The 16,318-nt window shown below is 53.1% G+C and overlaps 2 protein-coding genes across 2 annotated transcripts in view; one reads left to right on the plus strand and one right to left on the minus strand.

Moving 5' to 3' along the window:
- The window catches only part of LOC134433275 (solute carrier family 12 member 7-like), a 31,972-nt gene extending 27,059 nt beyond the window's left edge, over positions 1-4,913 (minus strand). The window contains exons 1-12 of the mRNA XM_063182146.1: positions 4,625-4,913; positions 3,963-4,059; positions 3,607-3,654; positions 3,492-3,538; positions 3,105-3,152; positions 2,901-2,948; positions 2,684-2,830; positions 1,470-1,524; positions 1,244-1,374; positions 579-813; positions 357-497; positions 130-151 (exon numbers count right to left, since the gene is read on the minus strand). Of these exons, the coding sequence (XP_063038216.1) occupies positions 130-151; positions 357-497; positions 579-813; positions 1,244-1,374; positions 1,470-1,524; positions 2,684-2,830; positions 2,901-2,948; positions 3,105-3,152; positions 3,492-3,538; positions 3,607-3,654; positions 3,963-4,059; positions 4,625-4,852 (1,247 nt within the window). The 5' untranslated portion in view covers positions 4,853-4,913. The remainder of the gene's footprint in view (positions 1-129; positions 152-356; positions 498-578; positions 814-1,243; positions 1,375-1,469; positions 1,525-2,683; positions 2,831-2,900; positions 2,949-3,104; positions 3,153-3,491; positions 3,539-3,606; positions 3,655-3,962; positions 4,060-4,624) is intronic.
- Positions 4,914-10,783: 5,870 nt separating this feature from the next.
- SMC1A (structural maintenance of chromosomes 1A) overlaps positions 10,784-16,318 on the plus strand; it is a 54,654-nt gene continuing 49,119 nt past the window's right edge. Inside the window, 3 exon segments of the mRNA XM_063182143.1 lie at positions 10,784-10,996; positions 12,693-12,881; positions 15,478-15,590. Of these exon segments, the coding sequence (XP_063038213.1) occupies positions 10,888-10,996; positions 12,693-12,881; positions 15,478-15,590 (411 nt within the window). The 5' untranslated portion in view covers positions 10,784-10,887.

Below are 16,318 nucleotides of genomic sequence, written 5' to 3' on the forward strand. Positions count from 1 at the left end.
AGCCAACACCTCCCTGGGGGCGTGTCCTGTGCTGGCCACGCCCACCTTCCCCCACCCCCTCGGGATGACCCCACCCCCACCCTGTGACCCCTCCCCTCCTCCCCAGCCCAGGGGGTGGAGTCACGGTACCCCCCAGTGGGCGTGTCCTGTACTGGCCACGCCCACCCCACATCCTCAGTGTGACCCCCGCCCCCACCCCCTCGGGATGACCCATCCCCTCCTCCCCAGCCCAGGGGGTGGAGTCACGGTACCCCCCCAGTGGGCGTGTCCTGTGCTGGCCACGCCCACCCCACATCCTCAGTATGACCCCGCCCCTGTGGGCGTGCCCACGTTCGGCCCCCGCCCCGGTGACTCACGTGCCAGCACGGCGGCGCTGGGCCCGGGCAGGGCGGGGCAGCGCCCCCTGCGGGCCGGGGGGGGCCCCGCGAGGCGTTGGGGGGCGCGGGGGGGCGCGCAGGGCAGCAGGGGGGTCCCCGGGCCGGGGGGGCAGGCACAGCCTGGGCGATCATCAGCATCTCATTAGCATCTCATTAGCGCCTCATTAGCACGGGGAGGGGAGGGCGGGGTGCGAGACTCACGCGTGGGCGGGGTCGGGGCGCAGGGCGTGGCGCAGGGACCCCGCCTGCAGCGCCAGCAGCGCCAGCAGCAGCCCCGCGGGGCCCAGGGGGGCGGCGACCGCGCGCACGCGGGGCGGGGCCAGCGACCCCCCGCCCCCAGCAGCGCCAGCAGCCCCGCCCCGTAGCCGCGCCCGTTGTTGAGGCGGCCCCAGCGGCCGCGCCCCGGAAGCACCGCCCAGCCGGGGCTCAGGTACATCTGGGGAGGGAGGGAGGGAGGGAGGGGACACACAGTGACAGGCTCCGCCCACCCGCCACACCCCACTGCCGCTCCCTTCTGGCCACACCCTGGCATCTCCGTAGCCCCACCCAGCACATCCTCAGCCACACCCATTCCCACCTGGCTCCGCCCTTCACACTAGCAGCAGCTCGGCCCCACCCAGCGCAGCCTCATTAGCCCCGCCCATTCTCTCACCAGCAGCAGCTTGGCCCCGCCCATCACATTAGCCCCGCCCATCTCGTTTAGCCCCGCCCGCTGTCGCTCACCAGGAGCAGCTCAGCCCCGCCCAGCACAGGCCCCGCCCATGCCATTTGCTCCGCCCATCCCTGTTAGCCCCGCCCCCTGTCAGTCACTCACCAATAGGAGCTCGGCCCCGCCCAGCACAGGCCCCGCCCCCTGTCTCACTCACCAATAGGAGCTCGGCCCCGCCCAGCGCCGCGGCCGCGCAGGTGAAGGCCGCGCTCAGGAAGCCGCACACGCCCACGGCCCCCCCGGCCTCGGGGCCCAGCGCCCCCGACAGCAGCGACAGCGCCCCGCCCCCTGCGTGACGTCACGGGGCGGGGTCAGCGCGGACACGCCTGTGGGCGGGGCAGGGTGGGGGAGGGGTTCCCCAGCCCATCCCCCCCACCGCTCACCGGGGTCCAGCCCGTTGGTGGCCACGGCGCTGAGGGACACGGCGGTGAGCAGCATCTGCGGACGGACACACGGACACTGACCAACTGACCAACTGACCGACTGACCGACTGACCAGTGACCAGCGACCAACTGACCAGTGACCAATGACCACCTGACCAACTGACCAATGATCAATGACCACTGACCAACAATCAACGACCACTGACCAGTGACCAATGACCACTGACCAACTGACCAGTGACCAGCGACCAATGATCAATGACCAACGATCAACAACCACTGACCCCCGTGACCAACGATCAATGACCAACTGACCAATGACCAGCGACCAATGACCAACGATCAATGACCAACTGACCAGTGACCAACGATCAATGACCAACTGACCAGTGACCAACGATCAATGACCAACTGACCAGTGACCAACTAATCAATGACCAAATGACCAACTGGCTAATGACCAATGACCAATGACTGCTGACCAATGACCAATGGCTGACCAATGACTCTGCTGACCAATGACGGACTGACCACTGACCAACTGACCAATGACCCCTCTGACCAATGACCAAATGACCCCTCTGACCAATGACCTCACCACTGACCAATGACCCATTGACCAATGATCTCACTGACCGCTGACTGACTGACCACTGACCACTGACCCCTCTGACCACTGACACCAATGACCGGCAGACCAGTGACCCCCTCTGATCTCTGGCCGCTGACCGCTGACTGACTGACCACTCTGACCACTGACCAATGACCCCAGTGACCTCTGACCCGTCTGACCGCTGTCTGCTGACCGCTCTGACCACTGACCAATGACCCCAGTGACCTCTGACCCGTCTGAACCGCTGTCTGCTGACCACTCATCGCTCGCTGCTGACCCCTGACCCCTCTGACCACTGACCGCTACCTCTGGCCGCCCCTCAGACCTCCGAGCTCCCCCCACGGAGTACCCAGAGCACGACCCCAAACCCCAGGTGTGTCCCCAGGTGTGTCCCAGGTGTGTCCCCATGTCCCAGGTGTGTCCCCATGTCCCCAGGTGTCCCCAGGTGTCCCAGGTGACTCACGCAGGCCCCCAGCAGCACGCCGATGGCCGCTGTCCCCAGGACAGATGTGACCCTGTTCCCCAGGTGTGTCCCCAGGTGTGTCCCCAGGTGTGTCCCCGTGTACCCAGGTGTGTCCCCAGGTGTCCCAGGTGACTCACGCAGGCCCCCAGCAGCACGCCGATGGCCGCTGTCCCCAGGACGCCGCCGTGTCCCACGACCCAGGGCAGGCGCAGCAGCAGCACCAGCCCCAGCAGCGACTGCAGCGACGGCGCCACCACGCCCTGCAGCGTGCCCAGGGCGCGGCGCTGGGGGCAGAGGGGACAGCAGGGTCACACAGGGGTCAGCAGGGTCACACAGGGGTCAGCAGGGTCACACAGGGGTCAGCAGGGCCACCACGCCCTGCAGCGTGCCCAGGGCGTGGCGCTGGGGACAGAGGGGACATTGAGGGGTCAGTGGGGTCGCACAGGGGTCACACAGATGCCCCTCAGGTGTCCCCAGGTACCTCAGCTGTGTCCCAGGTGTGTCACTCACCTGTCCCCAGGTACCCCAGGTGTGTCCCCAGGTGTGTCCCTCACTCACCCGTGCGGTGCCGCAGTCGCTGTCGGGGCTCAGGGCGCTGTACGGGGCCTGTACAGGTGTGTCCCCAGGCACCCCAGCTGTGTCCCCAGGTGTCCCCAGGTGTGTCACTCACCTGTCCCCAGCTGTGTCCCCAGGTGTCCCCAGGTGTGTCACTCACCTGTCCCCAGGTGTGTCCCCAGGTGTGTCCCTCACTCACCTGTGCAGTCCCGCAGTCGCTATCTGGGCTCAGAGCGCTGTACGGGGCTGTACAGGTGTGTCCCCAGGTACCCCAGGTGTGTCCCCAGGTGTGTCACCTGTCCCCAGGTGTGTCCCCAGGTGTGTCCCAGCTATGTCCCCAGGTGTGTCCCTCACCTGTCCCCAGGTGTGTGTCCCAGGTGTGTCACTCACCTGTGCGGTGCCGCAGTCGCTGTCGGGGCTCAGGGCGCTGTACGGGGCTGTACAGGTGTGTCCCCAGGTACCCCAGGTGTGTCCCAGGTGTGTCCCAGGTGTGTCCCTCACTCACCCGTGCGGTTGCCGCAGTCGCTGTCCGTGCTCAGGGCGCTGTACGGGGCTGTACAGGTTTCTCCCCAGGCACCCCAGATGTGCCCAGGGGTGTCCCAGGTGTGTCCCCAGGTACCCCAGGTGCGTCACTCACCTGTCCCCAGGTGTGTCCCCAGGTGTGTCCCTCACCTGTCCCCCTCGCTCACCTGTGCGGTGCCGCAAGTCGCTGTCGGGGCTCAGGGGCTGTACAGGTGTGTCCCCAGGCACCCCAGCTGTGTCCCCAGGTACCCCAGGTGTGTCCCAGGTGTGTCCCAGGTGTGTCCCCAGGTGTGTCCCAGGTGTGTCCCTCACCTGTCCCCAGGTGTGTCCCTCACTCACCTGTGCGGTGGCCGCAGTCGCTGTCGGGGCTCAGGGCGCTGTACGGGGCCATCCTGCGCAGCAGCGCCGGCACGCGGGGGCGGGTGGCCAGCTCCTCCTGACGGGGGGCGGGGCTAATGAGCGCAGATGGCGGGGCTAAGGTGGGTGGGGCTCAAAGGTGGCCAGGCTTGGGGGGCGGGGCTAAGGAGGGTGTCAGGGGTGGAGCCAAGGAGGGTGGGGCACAAAGGTGGGTAGGCTTAGAGGGTGGGGCTAAAGAGGGTGGGGCTCAGGGGGAGGGGCTAAAGAGGGAAGGGCTGAGGGCAGGGTGGGTTGGGCACGGCTGAAAAGGGGAGGGGCTAAAGGGCCAACACAATTTGGGGGCGGGGCCAATGAGGGTGGGTCTGAGGGGGGCGTGGTCGTGCCGTGAATGGCAGCAGGCATTTTCGGGAGGCACTGACGGTGGGCGGGGCCAGGAAGGGGCGTGGCTTCATGCAGAATATTAATAGCGGGGCTAATTAGGGGTGGGGCTTGGGGTGGGTGTGGCCTATCCATAGTGCCAGGGTACTAATGAGGTGTGGCTAATTAGGGGGTGGGGCATTAGGGGGTGTGGCCTCACAACAGCAGTACACATAGAGTGGGTGGTGCTAATGAAGGGGTGGAGATTCCAGGGGGCGTGGCCTCACCTCAAACAGCGCCAGCGGCCGCTCCCCCCCCACCCCGGCAAGGTTGGGAGGGGCGTGGCGAGCCCTGGCCCCGCCCCCTTGGCCCCGCCCACACTGGGTGGCCGTGGTCTCGGTGGGGGAGGGGCTGGAGTCGGACAGAGGGGGGCGGGAGCTGGAGGGGGAGGGGGGCTCGGGGCTGCTGTCCGACGGCTCCGCCCCCCGCGGCGGCCACGCCCCCGGCACCGCCATGACGTCACCGCTGAGCCGACGACGTCAGAGGGGCTGAGATGACGTCACCATCGCGGCACCTGCGGGGGGGGGGGGGGGGAACCCCTGGATTGAGAGGGAAAAGGGAAATTTTGCAAGGAAAATTTTAATTTTTGTGGGGTTTTTTTTGGGGGGAAAAATGAAGAATTTTTAAGGGAAAATTAACGGTTTTAGGAAGGAAAATTCCCATTATTATTATAATGTTATTATAATTATTATAGCATTATAATCATAATTATTATTCCCATTTTAATTATAATGCTGGTTTTGGGGGGAAAATCCACTTTTTTGGAGGAAAACCACACTTTTACATAGCGAAATCAGCAATTTTGGAGGGAAAATTCACATTTAGAGAGGAAAAAATCACATTTTAAACAGAAAATTATCCACTTTGGAGGGAAAAAACCTATTTTAGACAGAAGAACAATTTAATATACCCCCGTTTAAAAATATCCTCCTTTAATATACCCTTATTTAAAATATTTTCATTTGAAGTGAAGAACAAAATCTACAAATTTTGAGGGAAAATGAACATTTTTAGCAGAAAGGTCCACTGTTTTGGAGGGGGAAAACTGAAATTTTTAGAGGAAAAATCAAAACCATCAAAGGAAAAATCCCTATTTTGTGGAAAATTTTTATTTTTGCAAGGTAAATCGGAATTTTGGGGGCAAAATAGGAATTTTTGGGCATTGTCAAGAAGTGTCTGGGGAGGAAAGATTAATTTCAGAGAGAATCTGATTAATTTTATGGGAATAGAGAGAATTTTGGCTGGAAAAAGGGACATTTTAGGGGAGACATCGGAATTTTGGGGGGAAATCACAGGTTTGGGGGAAAAATTACATTTTTCCCCTTGGAAAAGGTTTTTTTTTTTGAGAGAAAATTAATTTTGGAGAGGGAAATATTCATTATTTTTCAGGAATAAAAAGAGGTTTGGGGTGGAATCAGGAATTTCCAGGGGAAAGGAGCCATTTTGGGGCAAAAAAAAAAAAAAGCAGTTTTGGAGAAATAATTTGGGGTAAAGTTGTGTTGTTTTGAGGAAAAATAAAAAAAAATACATCAAAATTTATAAAATATAAAATTGTATATATAGAGAAAAATTAAAGAGCAGAAATTAGTGAGGATGGAGAAACTCAGAGACGGAAAAATTCCAATTTATGGCAAAAATTGAGGAGATTCTGGGTTTTAAAAAGTCCCATTTTGGGGCAGAAATGTTTATTTTGGGACCAAATTCATAATTTTGTGGTTATTTGATGGGGAAAAAAGCGTTGGAGGGGCAAAAATTGAAAATTCTGGAGGGGGGCAATGAAGGCTGGAAAATACTCAGCTGGATGGGAAAAATGGGGAATTTTGGGGGGAAATGGAGAAATTTTTTTGGAAAATAGGGAACTTGGGGAACAAAATTAGAAATTTTGAGGGGAAATGGGGAATTTTAGGAAGTAAATTGGAAATTTTGAGGGGAAATGGGGAATTTTTTTGAGGGAAAATTGGGCATTTGAGAGGTAAAATGGCCCCACTAAAATCCCCATTTGGAGCCACCCCTCCAGTTTTGGGGACCAAATTCCCAATTTTGGGACCAAAATCCCATTTTTGAGACAAATCTCCTCATTTTGGAACAAACCCGTGATTTTTGAGGGCAAACCAGCCCCTTTTGAGGGCCAAATTCCCCCTTCAGAGACCAAACCCCACCTTTTAAAACCAAATTCCCCATTTTTGGTCTCAAACTCCCCTTTTTGGGTTAAACTCCCCCATTTTTTGGGGCCACCCCTCCCTTATGGCCCAAATTGCCACTTTTAGGAGCCGAATCTCCTTTTTGGAGATAACCACACCCTTTCTGGTGCCAAATTCCATATTTTTGGGCTAAATTCCCTATTTTTGGAGCCAAAATCCCCATATTTGATGTCAAACCCCGCCTTTTTGAGGTCCTAACTCCCTTTTTTTAAATTCAAATTTCCCCTTTTTGGGACCAAACTCCCCCTGTGATCACAACCCTTCCACTTTCCGGACCATTTTTTTCCCGTTTTTGGGTTAAATTCCCCATTTTTTTAGACCCAACCCGCACTTTTTGGAGCGACCCCCACCCTTTTCGGCGACCCAAATTCACTTTTCCAGCTGCCGACCCCCCACCCTTTTTGGGACCAAACTCCCCCTCTTTGGGGGCAAATCCTTCCCCTTTTCTGGCTCCATCTCCCTCCACCCTCAGCCCTCAATCCAAGCCCAATTTTTGGGTGTTTAAAATTCCCCAATTTTGGGTTTAAATTCCCCAATTTTGGGTTCCCTCCCCCCCCCGTTCCGATCCCGCCTGTACCTGAGGGGGGGAGCGGGGGTGGGGCCGGCGCGCGCAGCCCTGGCCACGCCCACTCGCGCGCGCTGCCGCAGGGGGCGTGGCGACGCATGGGCGTGACCAACGAGGGGCGTGGTTATGTTAAAGGGGCGTGGTCTTTACCGCCGCTTTGGTGCCATTGGGGGCGTGGTTATGCGGTTGAATGGGCGTGGTTTGACGAAGGGCGTGGCTTGGTGAGTCCTCCCACCCGGTACGCCAAACCCAATGGTGAGACCACCCAGATTTAGAGGAAAAATCAAAAATACTAGAGGGAAAAATCCATAGTTTTAGTGGAAAAACAATGTTTCTGCAGGGAAAATTAGAATTTGGAGGCAAAATCCATACTTTCAGTGGACAATAAGTATTTTTGTAAGGAAAATGGGAATTTGGGGGCTGAGACCCTCCAGATTTAGGGGTAAAATCTAAAGTATTCGAGGGGGGAAAATCCATCGTTATAGTGGAAAAGCATTATTTTTGCAGGGAAAGTGGGAATTTTGGGGTAAAATCTATACTTTCAGTGGGAAATCAGGGATTTTTGTAGGGAAAATGGGAATTTTGGGGCTGAGACCCTCCGGATTTAAAGAAAAAATCTAAAATATTAGAGGGAACATCCATAGTTTTAGTGAAAAAACTGATATTTTTGCAGGGAAAATGGGAGTTTTGGGGCTGAGACCATCTGGATTTATAAGAAGAATCAAAATTCAAAAGCGAAAATCCATCTTTTTAGTGGAAAATGGGGTGTAAAATGGAGCTTTTGAGGGGAAATTGGGGGGATAATGATGTCTATACGGGGAAATTGGGGGGAAAATGGAGCCTGTGAGGGGGAAAATGGGGGAAAATGGAGCCCATGAGGGGAAAATGGGGAGAAATGCAGTCTTTGGGAGGAAAACAGAGGATAATGGAGCCTTTGAGGGAAAATGGAGGGAAATGGAGCCCTTGAGGGGGAAATGGGGGAATTGGAGCCTTTGAGGGACAAATGGAGGGAAATGGAGCCCGTGAGGGGAAAACAGGGGAGAAATTGAACCTGTGAGGAGAAAATGGAATCTTTGAAGGGAAAATGGGGGGAAATGGAGCCTTTGAGGCATAACTGAGGGGGAAAACGGATTAAATTGAGGGAAGATTGAGTCCGTGAGGGGAAAATTGGGGGAAATGAAGGCTTTGAGGGGAAATGGGGAAAATGGTGTGTGTGAGGGGAAAATGGGGTAAATGGAACCTGTGAGGGGAAAATGGAGCCTGAGTGGAGAAAATGGGGGGAAATGGAGCCTGTGAGGGGAAAAATGGAAGAAATGGAACCCATGAGGGGAAAATGGGGGGGAATGGAGCCTGTGAGGAAAAAAACCAGGAAGTTGAACACGTGAGGGGAAAATGGAGCTTGTGAGAGGAAAATGGGGGGAAAATGGAGCCATTGGGGGGAAATAGGGAGAAAATGGAGCCTTTGAAGGGGAAATGAGGGAGATGGAGCCCGTGAGGAGGAAAACAGAGGAAAATGGAGCCCGTGAGTGGAAAAATAGAGGGAAAATGGAGCCTTTGAGGGGAAAATTGGAGGAAATAGGGAAAAATGGGGGAAAATTGAGTCTGTGAGGGGAAAATTGGGAGAAATTGAGCCCTTGAGGGGAAAATGGAGCCCATGAGGGGAAAATGGGGGGAATGGTGTCTTTGAGGGGAAATTGGGGGAAATGGAGCCTGTGAGGGAAAAATGGGGGGGGGGGAATGGAGCTCAGGAGGGGCAAATTGAGCCCTTGAGGGGAAAATGGGGGGAAAATTGAGTCCGTGAAGGGAAATTAGGGGGGGAATTGAGACTTTGAGAGGAAAATTGAGCCTTAGAGGAGAAAATTGGGGTGAAATGGAGCCTATGAGGGGAAAACGGGGTGGAAATGGGGCCTTTGAGGGGAAAATGAGGGAAACGCAGCCCTTGAGGGGAAAATGGGGGGAAATGGAGCCTGTGAGGGAAAAATTGAAGGAAATTGAGACTTTCAGGGGAAATTGGGGGGAAATTGAGCTTTTGAGGGGAAAATGGAGGAAAAACGGAGCACATGAGGGGAAAATGGAGGAAAATGGAGCCTGTGAGGGGAAAATGGAACCCTTGAGGGGAAAACAGAGGAAAATGGTGCCCATGAGTGGAAAATGGGGGAAAAATGGGAAAAAAATGGAGTCTGTGAGGGGAAAATAAGGGGAAATGGAACCTGTGAGGGTGGTGGGGGCAAATGGTGGCCATGAGGGGCAACTGAGGGAGAAATGGCACCTGTAGGGTTTGGGAGGCAATTGTGGGGGAAATGAGGTGAAAATCCACCCTGTAAAGGGTTGGTGGGAGTGAAAATGATGCCTGTGAGGTCTGAGGGGCAGTGACATCAGTGAGGGGAGTCCCCAGGTGAGGACACACCTGAGATGCTGGATCGGGTATCCAGGTGAGGGTACAACAAGAATATTTGGATATCAGTGAACTATTATCCAGAGCACAGTTTTTTTATCCAGGATTAATAAGCTGTTGGTATCAACGTTTATATTATATTTGATCTCATGGTTATCAGTTCTTTTGCACAGCGCTTGTGTCTCCCCAGTTTGGGGGCAGTTGGGATTTCTGATTAAAGCTTCCAAGGTCTTCCTCACATCTGAACTTTTCAACATTGTCTTCAGAGCATGGGCAGATATGGTGATCCTTGGTCTGTCTGGTCTCAACCAGCCTAAATTCTCAATTTCATGGCTAATTGGCTCTGCACTTGCTAATATCTCATTACTGCTACACGTATTGTCCCTAAAGCTATTCATTCACCTGGTGAGTTTTTTGTTATATTTTTGTCTATTGACCATTAAGCAGCTAGTTAACCATATAATGGCCATTACATTGTAAAAAAAGTTATTTATGTCAGGTTACATAGGTGAAAAAAGTAATTGTAATTTGGGTTATATAGATATCAGGTCATACAAATATATAAGAAATTCTAATTTAGATTGTGTTGGTATTAGATCATGTCAATAAGCCAGGTTTTACTAATACTTGAATGCTTTATAATGCAGAATATATGAATGTCTTGTAACTTCAGTGCAAGTCATATAAGTATTAATAGAGAAAGATATTACAAAAATATATATACTTAAACAACATGCAGTCATCATTAAGTTATTGTTCAATATTCCAAGTTATTTTATAATCTTGGCATCACAGAACCATTCTGATTGGAAAAAACCTCGAGCAGTAAATCTTGTCCCAAGGTTTTTCGTCCCGATCACCGACAAACGCGATTTTTACCGAAAATCCCCCAATTTGCGGCGCCCTTTGCCCTCATGGCGTCCCCGGTTCCCATGGCGACGGGGCGGCCCAATCCACTCATCCCCCAGACTTGGTACGTTCCATGCAAATGAGCCCGCTGGCGCCACTAACGCCGCGTTCAAACCGGCGGCCAATAGGAAGCGAGAAGGCGGGGTTACAACGAAGATTGACAGCAACTTAGCCTATCGCAAGGCGAGGTGCCATAAAACCGCCACGGGAAACCGCCGGCCTATCAGAGGCCAGGAGGCGGGGTTAATGCGAAGATTGACAGCGCGCTGAGCCAATCGCGAGGCGCAGCGCTCCATCCCTCAGCGGCCGCCTCAGCCGCCGCTTTCCCGCCCTCCGGCAGCGGCCCCGGCCCGAGCCCCCCTCAGAGCCCCGGGACCCCCCCAGACCCCCGGGACCCTCCCGGGCCGTCCCGGCCCCACCATGGGCTTCCTGAAACTCATCGAGATAGAGAACTTCAAATCGTACAAGGGCCGCCAGATTATCGGGCCCTTCCGCCGCTTCACCGCCATCATCGGCCCCAATGGCTCCGGTGAGTCCCGGGGGGGCTCTCGGGGGTAGGGAGGGGGTCCAAGGCCGCTCCCGTCATGGTCTGAGGGGTGACCCCGAGTTCTTCACACCGCTGCCGTCATGGTCTGAGGGGTCAGCCCGGGTTCTTTACATTGTTCCGCTCCCGCTCCCTCCTCCCGCCCTGCCCGGGGAGGTTCCCCGTTCCCTGAGGTGCCTCATAAGGCTTGGGGTCCCCAATAATTCTCCAAAGCCCTCCCTCATCCCCTCCCTAGGGTCCCCCCTGGCCTCCCTCCTCTTCCCAAGGGGTACCCCCATATTCTACGGGGTCCCTCCAAGGTTCTGGGTCTCTCCCCCATTCCCTACAGCCTCCCCCTCACACCCTGGGGTCCCCCCTCAGCTCTTCATTCTCTGGGCGCCCCTCTCACTTCTCCCCTCTTCCCTTGGGGTATCCCCAAAATTGTCAGGGCTCCCTCCAACTCCTTCATTCCATGGGGGCCCCCAATAATTCCCTGGGCTCCCTCCAACCCCCCCCTTATTCCATGGGGTCCCGCCTCAATTCCAGGGCTCCCCTCCAAGCCCCCCATTCCCTGGGGTCCTCCCTCAATTCCTTCAGTTCCCCCTTTCTCTGGAGTTGCCCTTCTTTCCATGGGGTCCCCCCTCAATTCCCTGGGTTTCCCCATTCCCTGGGGTCCCCCAATAATTCCCTGGGCTCCTTCCAAGCCCCCCATTCCCTGGGGTCCCCCCTCAATTCCCAGGGTTCCCTCCATTCCCTGGGGTCCCCCAATAATTCCCGAGGTTCCCCCCATTCCTTGGGGTCCCCCAATAATTCCCGTGGCTCCCCCCATCCCCTAAACACCCCCCCCCCCATGTCCCCCCAATAATTCCCAGGGCTCCCTTCAAGTCCTCCATTCCCTGGGGTCCCCCAATAATTCCCAGGGCTCCTTCCAAGCCCCCCATTCCCTGGGGTCCCCCCTCAATTCCTTCAGTTCCCCACATTCCATGGGATCCCCCAATAATTCCCTGGGTTCCCCCATTCCCTGGGGTCCCCTTTCTTTCCATGGGGTCCCCCCTCAATTCCCGAGGTTCCCCACATTCCCTGGGGTCCCCTTTCTTTCCATGGGGTCCCCCCTCAATTCCTTGGATTCCCCCCATTCCCTGGGGTCCCCCCTCAATTCCTTGGATTCCCCCCATTCCCTGGGATCCCCCAATAATTCCCTGGGTTCCCCACATTCCATGGGGTCCCCCCTCAATTCCTTGGATTCCCCCCATTCCCTGGGGTCCCCTTTCTTTCCCTGGGGTCCCCCCTGAATTCCCGAGGTTCCCCACATTCCCTGGGGTCCCCCCTCAATTCCTTCAGTTCCCCACATTCCCTGGGGTCCCCCCTCAATTCCTTCTGTTCCCCCATTCCCTGGGGTCCCCTTTCTTTCCATGGGGTCCCCCCTCAATTCCTTGGATTCCCCACATTCCCTGGGGTCCCCCCTCAATTCCTTCAATTCCCCACATTCCATGGGATCCCCCAATAATTCCCTGGGTTCCCCACATTCCCTGGGGTCCCCCCTCAATTCCTTCCGTTCCCCCATTCCCTGGGGTCCCCTTTCTTTCCCTGGGGTCCCCCCTCAATTCCTTGGATTCCCCCCATTCCCTGCGTTCCCCCCTCAATTCCCACCGCCCCCTAACACCCCCCCCGGTGTCCCCCTCCCCCCAAATTCCCGCCTCAGGTAAATCCAACCTGATGGACGCCATCAGTTTCGTGCTGGGGGAGAAGACGAGCAACCTGCGGGTGAAGACGCTGCGGGACCTGATCCACGGCGCGCCCGTGGGGAAACCCGCGGCCAGCCGCGCCTTCGTCAGCATGGTGTACTCGGAGGAGGGCGCCGAGGACCGCACCTTCGCCCGCGTCATCGTCGGTCCGTCCGGCTGCGGGCCGATCTCGGCGTTTGGGGCGTTTTGGGGCTGCTTTAGGGGCGTTTTGGGGGCGTTTTGGGGCTGTTTTGAGGTTGTTTTAGGGCTGTTTTGGAGTTGTTTGGGGCTGTTTTAGGGGCGTTTCGGGGCTGGTTTAGGGGCGTTTTTAGGGCTGTTTTGGGGCTGTTTTAGGGCTGTTTTGGGGCTGTTTTGGGGCTGTTTTAGGGCTGTTTTGGGGCTGGTTTAGGGGCGTTTTTAGGGCTGTTTTGGGGCTGTTTTAAGGGCGTTTTGGGGCTGCTTTAGGGGTGTTTTGGGGCTGCTTTAGGGGTGTTTTAGGGGCGTTTTTGGGGCTGTTTTGGAGTTGTTTGGGGCTGTTTTGGAGTTGTTTGGGGCTGTTTTGGAGTTGTTTGGGGCTGTTTTGGAGTTATTTGGGGCTGATTTAGGGGCGTTTTGGGGCTGGTTTAGGGCTGTTTTGAGGCTGGTTTAGGGGCGTTTTTAGGGCTGTTTTGGGGCTGTTTTGGGGCTGTTTTAAGGGCGTTTTGGGGCTGTTTTGGGGCTGCTTTAGGGGTGTTTTGGGGCTGTTTTGGAGTTGTTTGGGGCTGTTTTAGGGGCGTTTTGGGGCTGCTTTGGGGCTGCTTTGAGGTTGTTTTAGGGCTGTTTTGGAGTTATTTGGGGCTGGTTTAGGGGCGTTTCGGGGCTGTTTTAGGGGCGTTTCGGGGCTGTTTCGGGGCTGTTTCGGGGCTGTTTCGGGGCTGTTTCGGGGCTGTTTCGGGGCTGTTTCGGGACTGTTTTGGGACTGTTTTAGGGCTGTTTTGGGGCTGCTTTAGGGCTGTTTTGGGGCTGCTTTAGGGCTGTTTTGGGGCTGCTTTAGGGGTGTTTTGGGGCTGCTTTAGGGGGGTTTTGGGGCTGCTTTAGGGGTGTTTTGGAGCTGTTTTGGAGTTGTTTGGGGCTGTTTTGGGGCTGTTTTGGAGTTGTTTGGGGCTGTTTTAGGGGCGTTTCGGGGTTGTTTTGGAGCTGTTTTGGGGCTGTTTTGGGACTGTTTTAGGGGTGTTTTTAGGGGCGTTTTGGGGCTGTTTTAGGGGTGTTTTGGGGCTGTTTCGGGGTGTTTTTGGGGGTTTTGGTGTTAGCGTTCAAAACCACATAATCACGGAACGATTATATGCGGTGGTTTTTATTAAGAGCTCTGGGAATCGGGGTGTGTTCAACCCAAATCTGACTCCCACCATGCATCCAAAATGATCATGGTTTATGCTCTATCGTTACATGATTTTCGTGTTAATTATTACACTTATATTGTTCTATTGTACACATAAATTTAGCCCCTCTCTGAATTTCCAACATAGTTTCTCACTATTCTTCTTATGGCTACATAATAATTACATTTAATTAAAAAACAATCATCACGTCTAACAATGAACTATGATACATACATGTTATACATATATATAATATAATACATATATAATGTGCTACATATATAATATAAATATTATATGTATATTATACATAATATAAATTACATAATTTATCATACTGCTTAGTTTCTCACTATTCTTATGGTTGTATAATAATTACATTTAATTACTAAACAATCATCACATCTAGCAATAAATTACAATATATACATACAATATATATATGATATAATATATATAATATGCTATATATATAATATAAATATTATATATATTATATATAATATAAATTATATATTTTGTCATACTGCTTAGTTTCTCACTATTCTTCTTATGGTTATATAATAATTACATTTAATCACTAAACAATCATCGCATCTAACAATAAATTATAATATATACATATAATATATATATGATATTATATATATTATGCTATATACAATATGTATATAATATTTATATATATTATATATAATATAAACGATATAATTTATCCTACTGCTTAGTTTCTCACTATTCTTCTTATGGTTGTATAATAATTACATTTAATCACTAAACAATCATCACATCTAACAATAAATTATAATATATACATATAATATATGTATATATAAATATAATATATATATAACATATGCTATATATATATAACATTATATATAATATAAATTATATAATTATCATACTGCTTAGTTTCTCACTATTCTTCTTATGGTTGTATAATAATTACATTTAATTACTAAACAATCATCTCATCTAACAATTATAGTATATACATATAATATATATAAAGTATAGTATATATATATAATAATATGCTATATATATTATATATATATTATATATAATATAAATTCTATAGTTTATCATACAGCTTACGCAGGTGCAGTTATCTGGGAAAGCACAAAGCCCAACATTTTCCATTCTATCTTTAACTTTTTCCAGGGTTCCACCATCATTGGTGTTGGTTTTGGGTGGGTTTTGGGGGTAATTCCGGGGATTTTGGGATGGGTTTGGGGCGTTTCTGGAATTTTGGGGGCGTCGCTGGGGGGTTTTGGGGACACATTTTTGGGGTGTTTAGGATTTGTGGGGCACATTTTTGGGTTGTTTAGGATTTGTGGGACACATTTTGGGCTGTTCAGGGTTTTGGGGCTCCCCCTGAGCCCCCCAATCCCCTCCCCAGGCAGCTCCTCCGAGTACAAGATCAACAACCGCGTGGTGCAGCTGAGCGAGTACAGCGAGGAGCTGGAGAAGCTGGGCATCCTCATCAAGGCCAGGAACTTCCTCGTCTTCCAGGTGGGGACGGGCCCAGGAGCCTGCTGGGGGCTTTAGGAGCCTTTTTTGGGGTCGTTTTTGGGGTTTTTTTGGGGGCAATTTTGGGGGTTTTGAGGGTGTTTTGGGGGTTTTTCGGGGAGGTTTTTGTGCTCACAGGAGCTGGGGAGTCCCCGGATGGGTTTTGGGGGAATTTCCATCATTTTCCCACCCCAAAGGGATCCCCCAAGGATTTGGGGACCCCCTGAGGGGATTTAGGGACCCCCTGAGGGGATTTGGGAACTCCCTGAGGGGATTTAGGGACCCCCTGAGGGGATTTGGGAACTCCCTGAGGGGATTTGGGAACTCCCTGAGGGGATTTAGGACCCCCCTGATCCCATATAGGATCTCAAGGTGATGAGGGAGGGGATCTGCCCTGAGGGAGACCCCAGACCCTCATGTGGATTTGGGGGAGGTCTCCCCAATTCTCCCTCCCCACAGGGACCCCCCAAACTCCACCAAGGATTTGGGGACCCCCTGAGGGGATTTAGGGGATCCCCTGAGGGGATTTAGGAATCCCATGAGAGGGTTTAGAGACATCCTGAGGGGACTTAGGAACCTCCCCCAAGGATTTATAAACCCTTGAGGGGATTTAGGAACTCCCTGAGGGGATTTGGGAACTCTCCTGTGAGGATTTGGGGATTTAGGAACTCTCCTGTCAGGATTTGGGGATTTGGGAACTCTCCTGTCAGGATTTGGGGATTTAGGAACTC

This window comes from Melospiza melodia, unplaced genomic scaffold, assembly GCF_035770615.1.
Source record: "Melospiza melodia melodia isolate bMelMel2 unplaced genomic scaffold, bMelMel2.pri scaffold_166, whole genome shotgun sequence".
NCBI classification, from domain to species: Eukaryota; Metazoa; Chordata; class Aves; order Passeriformes; family Passerellidae; genus Melospiza; species Melospiza melodia.